At 34.6% G+C, this 13,259-nt stretch overlaps 1 protein-coding gene across 6 annotated transcripts in view; it reads left to right on the plus strand.

Moving 5' to 3' along the window:
* The window catches only part of ACER3 (alkaline ceramidase 3), a 253,466-nt gene that overhangs the window by 180,801 nt on the left and 59,406 nt on the right, over positions 1-13,259 (plus strand). For 4 of the 6 annotated variants that reach the window (XM_037840773.1, XM_037840771.1, XM_037840772.1 and 1 more), the window contains one exon: positions 4,438-4,490. In XM_037840773.1, the coding sequence (XP_037696701.1) occupies positions 4,438-4,490 (53 nt within the window). Of the gene's footprint in view, positions 1-1,661; positions 2,094-4,437; positions 4,491-13,259 lie in introns of those variants that run through there. The other 2 variants (XM_037840774.1, XM_037840776.1) reach the window with 2 other exon arrangements.

Consider the following 13,259-nt stretch of genomic DNA (forward strand, 5'->3'; position numbering starts at 1 on the left):
TTGCCAATGAAAGACCTGCCCTACTTCAGATACTAAAGGGAGCCCTACTGACAGAGAAACAAAGAAAGGAGAGAGAGATATAGAGAAATTTAACAGACATGTATAGAACATTACATCCCAGGTCACCGGGACACACATTCTTCTCTAGTGATCACGGATCTTTCACCAGAATGGACCACATGCTGGGACATAAAACAAGCCTCAATAAATTAAAAAAAAAAATTGAATTTGTTCAAAGCACATTCTCTGACCACAATGGAATACAAATAGAAGTCAATAACCATCAGAGACTTGGAGAATTCACAAACACCTGGAGGATAAAAATGAGGGGGAGATGAAAACATTCCCAGATAATCAAAAGCTGGGGGACTTCATCACCAGTAGATCAGTCCTATAAGAAATGCTAAAGGGAGGAGAGCAGCCTGAAAGGAAGGGACACTAAACAATTGACTGAAATCACATGAAGAAATAAAGATTTCCAGTAAAGATCACATGGTAAATATAAATACCAATACTACTGTATTTTTTATTTGTAACTCCATTATTTACTTCCTACAGGATCTAAAATACATAAACTGTAATGATAAATCAGTGGTTTTGGACTCAATGTAAAATATGTAATTTTTGACAAGAACTACATGAAGGTGGGGGAATGGTGGAGTATAGGAACATAGTTTATGTGTTCTATTGAATTTAAGTTGGTATCAAAGAAAAACAAGATTGTTATAGACTTAAGAGGTCAAATTTAAGCCCCACTTTAAACACAAAGAAAGTATCAGAGAATATGACCATAGAGATGAAAAGTAGAGTATGGGTTACGAGAAGTGGGGGAAAGGGCAATGGGGAGTTAAGAAATGAGTGTAGGGTTTCTGTTTGGGATAAAGGGAAATTTCTAGTAATGGATGGTGGGAAGGTGATAGCATTGCAACATTCTAAATGTCATTAATCCCACTAATGTAATGCTAGGGAGGGGTTGGAATGGGAAGATTTAGGCTGTATATGTTTCCACAATTGGGGGGAAAAAAAAGTCTAAATAGATGACAATTAAATGCCAAGGATGATCCTGGATGGGATCTGAGGATGGAGGAGAGGAGGCTCAAAGGGACACAGATGGGACATAAGAAAAAAAAAAGGAAATACAGAATGTAAGCTTTGTATCAATGTTGAATTTCTTGAACTTCTTAGCTGTGATTAATGGGGTTGCATAAAAGAATGTTCTTGTTCATGGGAAACGTATATGTGAATTATATTGTTTGTTTAAGGAGGTGTGCAGCTTGCTCTCATGTTCAGAAGACAGAGCAATAGATGATGGATGATAGGGAGGGAGGGAGGGAAAGAAAGAAATGGTCGTGTGACAGGATGTTAAATTTGGTGGATGGGGTATTGGGGGAGGGGGGTTGGGGTATGCTGGAGTTCTGTGTATGGGGTTTGTATTGTTTTTGCAACTGTTCCTGTAAGTTTGAATTTATTTCAAAATAAAATAAAAAAAAAAATACTGTAAGAACTTTTGAATCCATCCATTGCCACTACTTTAATCCAGGCCACTGTCATTGCCAACACATATTCCTATAACTGCTTCCTAATTGATCTCCCTGCCTCCCCAATCCATTCATCACACTGGAACAGGGGTGCTCTTCCTAAAAACAAAACTAACTGTTTCATTCTTTGAGCAATATTTACTAGACCTTGTATAAGTGTTGGGAATGAGATGTGTAAAATGCAGCCCTTGCCTTCCAGATGTAACTTTTTAAATCTCTAATACTTCCCATAGTTTAAGCTCATTAATTTGAACCATAAGCTTTGTTATCTGACCCTTGCCTACCTCTCCAGACTCATCTTTAGATATATAATTCTCTACCCGAAACTCTGTGTGCTCTTTTACCAGTCATAATTTTCCTAGTTATGGTTTTGAAATAGCTATTACCCAGATTTTAAAATCCATGCCCTTTTAGCACATGCCTGGTTCAATTCAGTCCCTTTAAACAAACAAGCAAGCAAGCTGGCAGCCAACATGTGGACTCCAGACCTTTCTTCTGCGCTACTGATTGTGCTTCCAGTCGCCTGATTGACGTTTCCACTGCGCTGCCTCACAGGTACCTCAACTCAACATACTGAAAATTGTTATTACTCTTTTCTCTGTTTCCACAATATCAGTAAACAATACTGCCATCAACTGGACTATTCAGGCAAGAATCTGGGAGTTATCCGTGGCAGTTTCTGCTCCCTCACTTCTATATGAAACAGATCAGAAACCCATATATTTTGCTTCCTAAATATTTCTCAAACGTGTCCACTTATGTCCATTCCAAATTCTGCTACTGTAATCTGAGCAGTAACTTTCCCAGGCCTGGACTCCTGCAGTAATCTCTGAGCTAGTCCTCCCATATCTACTTTTTCTCTCTTTCAGAGCATTCTTCATACATACCTGAGCTGACAACTACCACCCCCCCACCCCCTCACCCCCACTTAAAACCTTTTCAATGACTTATTATTGCTTTTAAAATAACATTAAAAATCCTGTTTGGCCTAAAACATTCTGCATGATCTGTTTGCTGCTTATCTCCCTCACTAATTAAGCTTCCAGCATATTGGGCTTTTTCAGTTCTTCACATTTCTTTCCTACCAGGACCTTTACACATGCTATTTCCTCAGCCTCAGGTTCTCATCTTCCTCCCAACCTTGACTGAACCTGCATATTTTTCAGGTCTCAGTTTATGTGTCACTTCTTCAAGGAATGTTTCCAAAACCTGAGAAAATTAGGGCCCCTATTTTATGGTCATAGTACTCTGTACTTTTCCACTCTTATTCTAATTATAATTAAACACTTAATTTGTGCAGTTAACTGTTTAATTTGTCTTTCCCCATTAGAATGTAAAACAACATGAGATCAAGGACTGTTTTGTGTCCAGTACCTAGAATAGTGCCCAGCTGTTGAATCAATGAATAAAAGGATGACAGCAATTTTTTCAGCTGTCTTTCATAGAAAGCATGGCTAGGCCTATGAGATAATACAGAGAAAGTAGATCTTTTTATGCCCTATCTTCTAAATATATGGATAGAAGATCCCCAAAATGGGCCCTTAAGTACCTCAGTAAATTGTGGAAAGACCAAATGGCTACATAAATATTTTGCTAACATTTAAAAACTAAAATAAAGAAGATGAAATGCAAAAGATGTTAATGTAAAGCCAGTAGATCATGATTCAAAAACTTTAAATAGAGGAAACTGCTGAATATCATATACCTTAGGGTAGATTTTGCCACAGCATATCATGATACTGTGCCAGATTTTTTGGAAGATATAAACATGATTCAAGGGAAAGGTTTTGGAGGCAACATAATGTAGAAGTGTGCTCCAGAGTCAGTTCAAAATATGGCTCTGCTACTTATTAATGCTGTGACCCTGAGCAAGTTATTTAAGTCATATAACCTCAGTGTTCCCATCTGTGAAAATCTAATAATATTACTTACTCCAGTTGTGAAAATTAAATAAGAAAATGAATGTGAAACATTTAAGCATAACTCAGTTCACAAATGCTGTTATTTTCATTGTTCTAATAATTTACCAGAATACCTCATTCATTTTGCATAAGCTCCCTTCCTTCTTTCTGAATGCCTTTCTCCACCACCCCATTTCATTACCTGCCATCACCTTCTCTGGCTTCTGTGTACCCATTATTAGTCTATATTTAATTGCATATTTTTCATTCCTTCTGCCTTGCTAGACTGTGAATTCCTTGTGGGCAGTCACTTTGTCTTGTCTATCATTGTATCCTCAGGTCCTAACACATTGCCTGGCACATAATAGACATATTGTTAAAGGATTAATTAAATGCATATTTGGTTAATAAATAAACTCTGTAGAATTGGTATGAAGATTATAAATAACCTATCTACAATATCTAGTATAATGCCTATCTGATAGTTTAGTATATAATAATTATTACTAATGTCACTTTTCAGAGATGTTATCTAGAATAGACAAATTATTTCCTTAGCTGTAATATCTCTTCTTATGTATGTTAGTGGACATTTTATCCATCGAAGGTGCAATAGGAAATGAGGAAATGCAAAAGAGTACTGATAGGACCCACAGACCAGAAAATGGTGAACATCATTATTTTCTGGAGTACCGATATCATAGTTTGTGATACAGAACGATGTGAGCAGCACGATTACAAGGCTGCCTTCCAGAAATTGTGAGTCAGGCATCCTGCTTCGGTCTGTATTTTAGGAATATGAATGATTGGGTAAGATTATGTTTGTTCAAATCAGTAAACTAAATATACACACTCAGTGCAAATTAGATTTTGATAAATATATAAAATAATCAGTAAAGAAATTAAATAATATGAATTGACAATCTTAATAATTCTTTTATTTGCATAACAGTTGCAGTTCTGTGATTTTCAAACCCTCTTGTCTCTGTTTCTTATAGTTATTGGATGAACTCCCAATGATTTACAGCTGTTGTATATTTGTATACTGCCTGTAAGTATTTAAAGTTTAAAATTCAGTTATTTGATATATTTTAAAAATTATATTTGCCTCCTAGTGAATTAAGTAATATAACTAACTCAGTTATATTATGGGGAGATTGTAATAATGTAGAAGATTATAACTTTTGTGACCTCAATGTAGAGTATATAAACTCCGGGAAGTTATCATAAGGTTATTAACTTTTATGATCGCAAAATCCTATAGCCACTTTAGATAGAATCTGACTTAATTTTACTTAATTTGCTTTTTCTTAAGTGATGAATGTATACAAATTTAGATAAATATTTTATATATTATTCCAGAAAATTTTTAGATGAAGTTTCTCTGTACTATTTGTGAACAGTTTCTTACCCGAAGATTATCCTCTAAGTGAAATACACTTCCACCAGTTGTGTAATGATTACACCATTTTAATACTCTCTTTGCTTTGAAGATATCTGTTAAATAATAGATATTTGTTTCCTTTAAATTCTCCTTATTCCAAATAAGAATAAATGCTGTCAAGATTTGTTCACGTTGATTGGTTATTCACAAGCATGGAGGAGAACCCTGAGAGAAACAGCACATCAATCATTACCAATCCAAAGTTCCCTTCCTGGATCATATTTTGTTTACTTCAATATCAAGTTAATTTGCATTTCCTGAGTGTCAGGAAAAAAAATCAACTTGGAAAAATAAAAGTAATTATAATAAGAACATTCGAAAGTGCTAATATTTATCTGTCTACCTGGAACTGTCTCAGCCCACTTACTATAAATCATCTCTAGTTCTTAGAATTGTGCAAGAGAAATAGGTATTGTCCCATTTTATAGATGAAGAAAGGAAGCAAGAGAGATTTAGTAACTTGTCTAAACATAAGCAGAGCTTGATTAAGGAGCATGCTGGAAAGTGACATCATGGAAAATGGCAGAATAGGGCACTCTAAGAATCACTCTCTCCACTGAAACATCCACAAGTAGGCAAAAACTGACAAACTTTTTTAGAACTCTGGATTCTGATGTCATCTTATAGCAACCAGGAGACTGCTTCATAAAGAAAAGACCAGCTGAATTTTGGTAAGAGAGTGTTGTGGCATTTTTGCCAACTAGCCTATCATCCCACATTCCCTAGCACGGTGGTGGTGACCAAGGGGATGGCAGCCTGTGTTCCTGGTACAGCTTGCAAGTGCTGGGGGCTAATACAGACCATATTCTTAAAATACTGTAATCCTTTGGTTGTGTATTTTGACCTGTCTGCTGGTTCCCTGAGGGACTCACACAGGGGATGGCTTTTGTTTTGCCAACCCTCCTCAGGCTGGAGCGACTTTCCAGGTGGTAGCATTGTCTGTTTTAAGATTTAAAGACATACACTGTTTTTGCTTTCCTGGAAAAAGTGGTGGCAGATGAAATGAGCGGCAGCAGAATCCAAAAGACCAGAAAGGAGGAGGCTGAGGTAGAAGTTTCTTGAGGGAATAAGGGTTTAGAATAAACCGTGTATACCAAGGAAAAAGGAGTGCAGTGCATATGCCCAGGACTGGACATGCTCAGAAAAGACTGAGAGGCCCTTAAGCTTACACTTCTGGATGACCCTGTGGGCTCTGCACAAGAAGGTGGTGGGAGTTAAGGCAGAGTTGTTGTCTGGCTTAGCAGAGAAGGAGTGCCTCAGCTCAGAGCCAAACTGGAAAAATCATGAGAAAAATTCACTAGAGGAGTTCACAGCAAAAAATAATCAGTGAACTTGAAGATAAGACTATTGGAATTATCTAGTCTGAGGATCAGAAAGAAAAGTGAATGAAGAAAATGAACAGAACCTAAGGCACACGGGGGACATCATCAAGTGTAAAAACAAACATATTATGGGAGTCCCACAAGGAAAAGAAAAAAGGGATAAAAGAATGTTTGGGAAAAATAATGCCTTTAATCAACTTGGGAACATTCTCTTTTATTCCTAGTTTTATTTTGTATGTGTGTTGTGTGTGTGTGTGTTTTTAATCAGGAATGTTTGTTGAATTCTGTCAAATGCTTTTTCTGCATTTACTGAGATTATCATATGGACTTTCTCCTTTTTTTCTCTTAATATAGTGAATTGACTGCATTGATTTTTGGAGTGTTAAACCCATCTTGTATTCCTCAGATAGACATCACTTTGTCATGATGTACTCTCCTTTGCTGGATTTGGTTTTCTAATATTTGATTAAAGGACTTTTGCATCTATGTTCATGAGATATATTGGTCTGTAGTTTTCTTATATAATGTCTTTTGTCTTATTTTGGTATCAGCCAGCTTCATAAAATGAGTTGGAAAATTTCTTCCTCTATTTTCTGAATGATTTTGTATAAGACTGGCATGTTTTCTACCCTAAATGTTTGGTAAAATTCACCAGTAAAGCCATCTGGACCTAGCATTTTCTTTGTAGGAAAATTTTTTATTATAAATTCAATTTATTTATTAGACATAGAATTCTATAGGCTTTCTGTTCTCTTTCTTATGTCAGTTTTGATTATTTGTATCTTTCCAGTAGTTTCTCTAATTCATCTAAATTGTCAAATTTATTGCTGTGATGTTGTTCATAATATTTCCTTATTATCATTGTAATGTCTGTAAGAGTTGGTAGTGTTCGGTTTCCTGATATTGGTACATTGTGCTTTCTTTTTTATTGATCTGTCAACCTAGAGGTTTATCTTCAGTCTTGATCTTTTCAAAAAACCATCTGTTGGTTTCTTTGATTTTCTTTATTGTTTTTTATTTTATTGATTTGTTCTTTATTATTTCCTACTTTTCACTTAATTTGAGCTTAATTTGCTCCATATTCTATCTTCTTAATGTGGAATATTAAGAATATTAAATCTGGGATTGGCTTATTAGTCCTAGTACTTTATGTAATAGTGTTAGAAGGAACATTCCAGGCCTCTCTGTAGAGAATAGACTATAGAGAGGCAAGGGTAGGAGCAGGGAGACCATTCAAGAGGCCATGGCATTCATTCTCATGTAAAATAGCATGTTTAGAGTCCTTAACATTCTCTCACAGCTTGTTTCCCTTTCATTCTTTCTTACCGTAAATATTTCTCAAGCACTACATAAGCTCACATGTGGTGCTAGAAATACATTGATTTTTGAGAGTTCTTGTCTTCCATGCAATTACATTTCAGAGAAAGTGATAAGTTATTTCTTAACTTAGCTTCTGGTGATATTTTGTTCTTTGAAGTAAAAACCTTTTTAATATGAGTTCCAATTATCCCTTGTTGGTGTATGATTAAGCCATTTGTTACTGTGGCTCTTCCCCTTCCCTAACTCCAAAATAGAGTTCGCCCACTTGGTCAGCTCTTTGCTCAGTCATTTGTATAGCATATATTAGCTTCATAAAGTCATTTCCTCTGTCTGCCCTGGGAAGTCACTTTATTTTCCTTATTGCATTTAAATTACGATTCATTGTAATTTAAATGCATTTAAAACATTTCCTCCTTTTTTAAAAGAACAAAATTTAGAAAAAGGGCATCTAGCACCTCTTCTGGGTCTATTAGACTTCTGTCTGCAGTAACATGATTTAATTGTTGTTTCCATTAAATTCTTTACAAATTCTTTGTATTTTTTTATTATTTTAGTTTTCAAAATGCTTGCATATAGATCACCTCACATACTCACAGTAACTCTGTGTAACCAAGGTAAAGAATTTTATTAGCATTTCATTTAGTGATAAAACAGAACCCGACAGAGTCTGGTTGACTTGCCCAAAGTTAAACAGATAGAAGGCTAGTTAAGACAGCATTAATAGTTGCTATATTTTTTCTATGGTTGCTGTCATCATTATATAATCTAGAATAGGCAGCATTACAACATTACAACATGGGAAGCAGAACAGCCTAAAGATTAAGAACAGTGACTCTGGGGTTAGCCAGTTTCAAATACTGGCTCCACCATTTACTAGTTCTCTGACCCTAGGCAAGTCATTTAACGTTTCTGATTTTAGTTTTCTTAGTTGTAAAGTAGAGTAATAGCTATCTCATAAAATTGAGATGATTAGATTTGAAAAACTATATGATGGTTTTAAATGACAGGGCTTGGTACACTGTAAAGGGTAGCTTTTGTTATTATCATCATGGCTGTTATTTAATAGGTAAGAAGAGATGAAGAAAAGAGAACTGATATTTATTGAGCTTCTTTGTGTCAAATATTTTATCATAACCATCTTTCTAGGTGGATTAAATCAACCCCATTTTCATAGATGAAGAAAACAGGGACAAGGAGGTTAACTAACTTACATGTTAACATAGTTAACATAGTTAGTAAATGGGATTCAAACCTAGGTATTTTTTACTCCAGAACCTATGTTCTTTCCAGTATGTCAGTAAATAAGGGGTCGTATTTCCTGAAACTATAGAGATGTCCTTATATACTTGTTCCATCTACAAACATTAAGCATTTAAATTCAAGTCATCTTTGAAGGAAATGGGATCAGTCTGGAATAAAAACATTGTAAATGCAACCGCGTTCCAATGCCTATTATCCCTTTGTCCCCTGTAAACGTCAAGAGAAAAACTGAAAGTAAAAAATGTCAACAGTGAAGGCATAGGCATGATTTCAAAGTTCTAATTGACCAAACCTAGATTTTAATATTCAATGGTCTCTACTCTTGGGCTGTCTAGTCTAGTGAAGAATACAAGGGACAGTTGTACTTCATTTTACATAATTAAAAAATTCAGGATTAAGTTACCATTTGGCAACCAGGATAGTAATAATTAATTTCAGGAAAAAAATCACCAAATGACAGTGAAAGTTTGATGAGAAATATAATACTTACATATTGTCATATATCACTCAGAAGTTACTTATTAAAAAGGGAAAATAATTTTACAGTGGAGACACCTGGTAGACATCACCTTAACTAACTGATCAAAGTTAACATCACTTCTGCAGAATTCCTGCCAAAAATGAATCTAACCATGAGAAAACATCAGACAAACCAAAATTGTGGGATGGTCTCCAAAATAATTGTTCTGTACACTTCAAAACCAAGAGGATACTATGAAAAATTATATGCCAATGAATTAGATAACCTAGATAAAATGGACATATTCCTAGAAACCACCTGCACTGACTCAAGAAGAAACAGATCTTAACAGACCTATACCAAGAGACTGAATTAGTAACCAAAAGCCTCCAAACGAAGAAAAGCTCAAGACCAGATGTTTTCACTGTTGAATTTCACTAAAAATACCAAGAAAAATTAATACCAAGAAGAATTACTAACTACGTAACTCAAACGCTTTCAAAAAATTGAATACAAGGGAACACTTTCTACCTCATTCTACAAGGCCAGCATCTTTCTAATTCCAAAAACAATTAAAGATATCATAAGTAAGGAAGGTGGTTCAACATGAAATCAATCATTGTAATAAAACTACAATAATAGAACTAAGGAAAAAAAAACTAAAAACATGATCATCTCAACTGATGCAGAAAAGGCATTTGACAAAATCTGGCACCCTTTCTTGACAGAAACACTCAGAAAATGGGAATAGAAGGAAACATCCTTAACATGATAAAGGGCATATATGAAAAAAACCACTGCTAACATCATACTCAATTGTACAAGACTGAAAGCTTAACTCCTAATATCAGGAACAAGACAAGAATGCCCATTGACACCACTGTTATTCAGCATTATATTGGAAATTCTAGTGAGGGCAGTTAGGCAAGAAAATGAAATAATAGTCATCCAGATTGGAAAGGAAGAAGTAAAACTTACCCTGTTTGCAGATGACATGATCATATATATATAAAATCCTGAAAAGCTGACAAAAAAGCTACTAGAGCTAATAAACAAATTCAGCAAGGTGGCAAGGTACAGGATCTACATGCAGAAGTCAGTGGTGTTTCCATACAATGATAATGAACTAGCCAAAAAGGAAATCAAGAAAAACTATTCCATTTACAATAGCTACTAAAATAATAAAATATCTAGGAATAAATTTAACCAAGAATGTAAAGGACTTGTACATGTAAAACTATAAAACATTGCTGAAAGAAGTCAAAGAAGTCCTAAGTAAATGGAAGGTTGTTTTATGTTCATGAATTGGAAGACTAAATATTGTTAAGATGTTGATTCTGCCCAAAGTGATTTACAGATTCAGTGCAATCCCAATAAAAACTCCAAAAGCCTCCTTTGCAGAAATAGAAAAACCAATCATCAAATTCATATGAAAGGCTAAGGGGCCCCAAAAGCCAAAACCATCTTGAAAAACAACAGTTGGAGGACTCATACTTTCCAATTTTAAAACTTACTACAAATCTACAATAATCAAAACAGCATTTACTGGCACAAGGACAGACATATAGACCGACAGTTGGGAACTGAGAGTTCAGAAATACACCCTCACGTCTATGGTCAATTGATCTTTGACAAGGGTGCCCCGTTAAATCAATGGGAAAAGAACAATTTCTACAACAAATGGTTTTGGTAAAACTGTATATCCATATCCAAAAGAATGAAGGTGGATCCCTACCTCACATCATATACAAAAATCAACTCAAAATAGATTAATGTCCTAAGTATAAGAACCAAGACTATACTCCTAGAAGAAAACATAGGGAAACGTCTTCAGGATGTTTAACACAGGACCTTGTGCTAGGCAATGTTAGTTTTGTTTTTTTTTATTTTTTAATTCCATTTTATTGAGATATATTCACATACCATACAATTATCCAAAGTGTACAATCAGTTGTTTACAGTATCATATAGTTGTGCATTCATCACCCCAATCTATTTTTTGACCATTTCCCTTTCATTAATTTTTTTTTGCATTTTTTTATTGAGATTGTTCACATACCATACAATTATCCACAGATCCAAAGTGTGCAATCAGTTGCCCATGGTACCATTGGTAAAGGTTTTTTAGATTTTAAACCAAGAGTATAAGCAATTAAAAAAAAAGTAGATAAATGGGACTTAATCAAAATGAAAAACTTTTGTGCATCAAAGGACTTTATCAAGAAAATAAAAAAAGACAACCTACAAAATGGGAGAAGATATTTGGAAACATATATCTGATAAGATTTTAATATCTAGAATATATAGAGAACTCTTACAACTCAACAAGAAAAAGACAACCCAGTTTAAAAATGGGCAAATGACTTGAATAGACATTTCTCCAAAGAATACACAAATGGCCCACAAGTACATAAAAAGATGCTCAACATCATTAGCTATTAGGGAAATAAAAATCAAAACTACAATGAAACACCATTTACACCCACTAAAATGGCTACCTTTTTAAAAACAGAAATGAAAACAGCAAGTGTTGGAGAGGATGTGGAGAAATAGGACACCGGTATATTGTTGGTGGGAATGTAAAAAGGTGTAGCCACTATGTAAAACAGTTTGACTAAATAAATAAAAATAAAACAATAAAAAAGAATATCTAAATGGCCAATAAAGATGAAACGGTGCTCAATTCAATTAGTTATCAGGGAAATGCAAAATAAAACTACAGTGCAACACTACTTACTGCATACTCACCATAGTGAATAAAATTAAGAACACAGGCATACTAGGTGTTGGATATGAAGCAACAGGAAATCTCATACATCACTGGTGTATTGGTACAACCACTTAAGAAAACCATTTGGCAGTATTTACTAAAGCTGAATATATACGTCACTTTTGACCCTTCTACTTTTTCTTCGTATAATACCCAACAGAAATGTATAAAATGTTCACCAAAAGACACATAGAAAACTCCTTACAGTATAACTATACAAATATAAAAATTAGCCCAATTGGAAAGTACACTAATGCCCATCAGTGGCAGAGCAGATAAATAAATTGTGATATATTCACACAGTGGAATATTAAACACATATACACACAATGAGAATGAACTTACCACAACTGTACCTAATGATAATGGATGACTCTCACTAATGTGACATTGAGTAAAAGGAGCCAGACACAGAACAGTACATATTATTTTATTCTGTTTATATAAAGTTTTTAAAAAAGGCAAAGCTACTATCTAGTGTTACAAGTCAGGATAGTAGTTATTCTTGGGAAGAGGGATAGTGACTGAGGAGACGGCACAGATGTGGCTTTAGGGATGCTACAATGTTCTTTTTCTTGATCTTGGTGCTATTACATGGATGTATTCACTTTGTGAAAATTCACTGGGCTATACAGTTAAGATTGTACGCTTTAATGCATTTTATACTTCAATAAAACATTTTGAAAAAATAGAACTCAATTTACTTAAATGTATTTTACATGCAGTTTTTAGAGAACATATGTATGTGTTGCCTGAATAATGACATAAAATTGGCCAGCTGTGATGGCAGGTCAGACTATTCTCTGCCCAATAATATGTCCTTGGAAGGGACTAGACACTAGAAGGACAACATGAAGAACAGTTTGCCTTAGTGGAAATACCATGCTCTTTGAAATCAAATGGTTCTGGGTTCAAATGCTGAAATCTTAAGATAATTTCTTCTTGTATACAATGGAAATCATCTACCTACTTCCAAGGGTTTTTTTAATATATTGCAGATAAATATGTATAAAGCATTTGCCTGTTAATAAAGATCTAGAAAATATTAGTTGATAGTTTTTATTATTAATAATAACAGTAATATTTCGATACACATCTGATGCATGAACTACGTGCTAGTCACTCTGCCATTCTCTGAAAGCCAGTATTTAGAAAGAAAATGGGAGGACCTGTTCATTGACCAAACACCCACCATCAGAAAGAAAGAATCTGTGTATTTTCTAGAATCCTGTATGAAATCTATG

This window comes from Choloepus didactylus, chromosome 6 (genome assembly GCF_015220235.1).
Source record: "Choloepus didactylus isolate mChoDid1 chromosome 6, mChoDid1.pri, whole genome shotgun sequence".
NCBI lineage: Eukaryota > Metazoa > Chordata > Mammalia > Pilosa > Megalonychidae > Choloepus > Choloepus didactylus.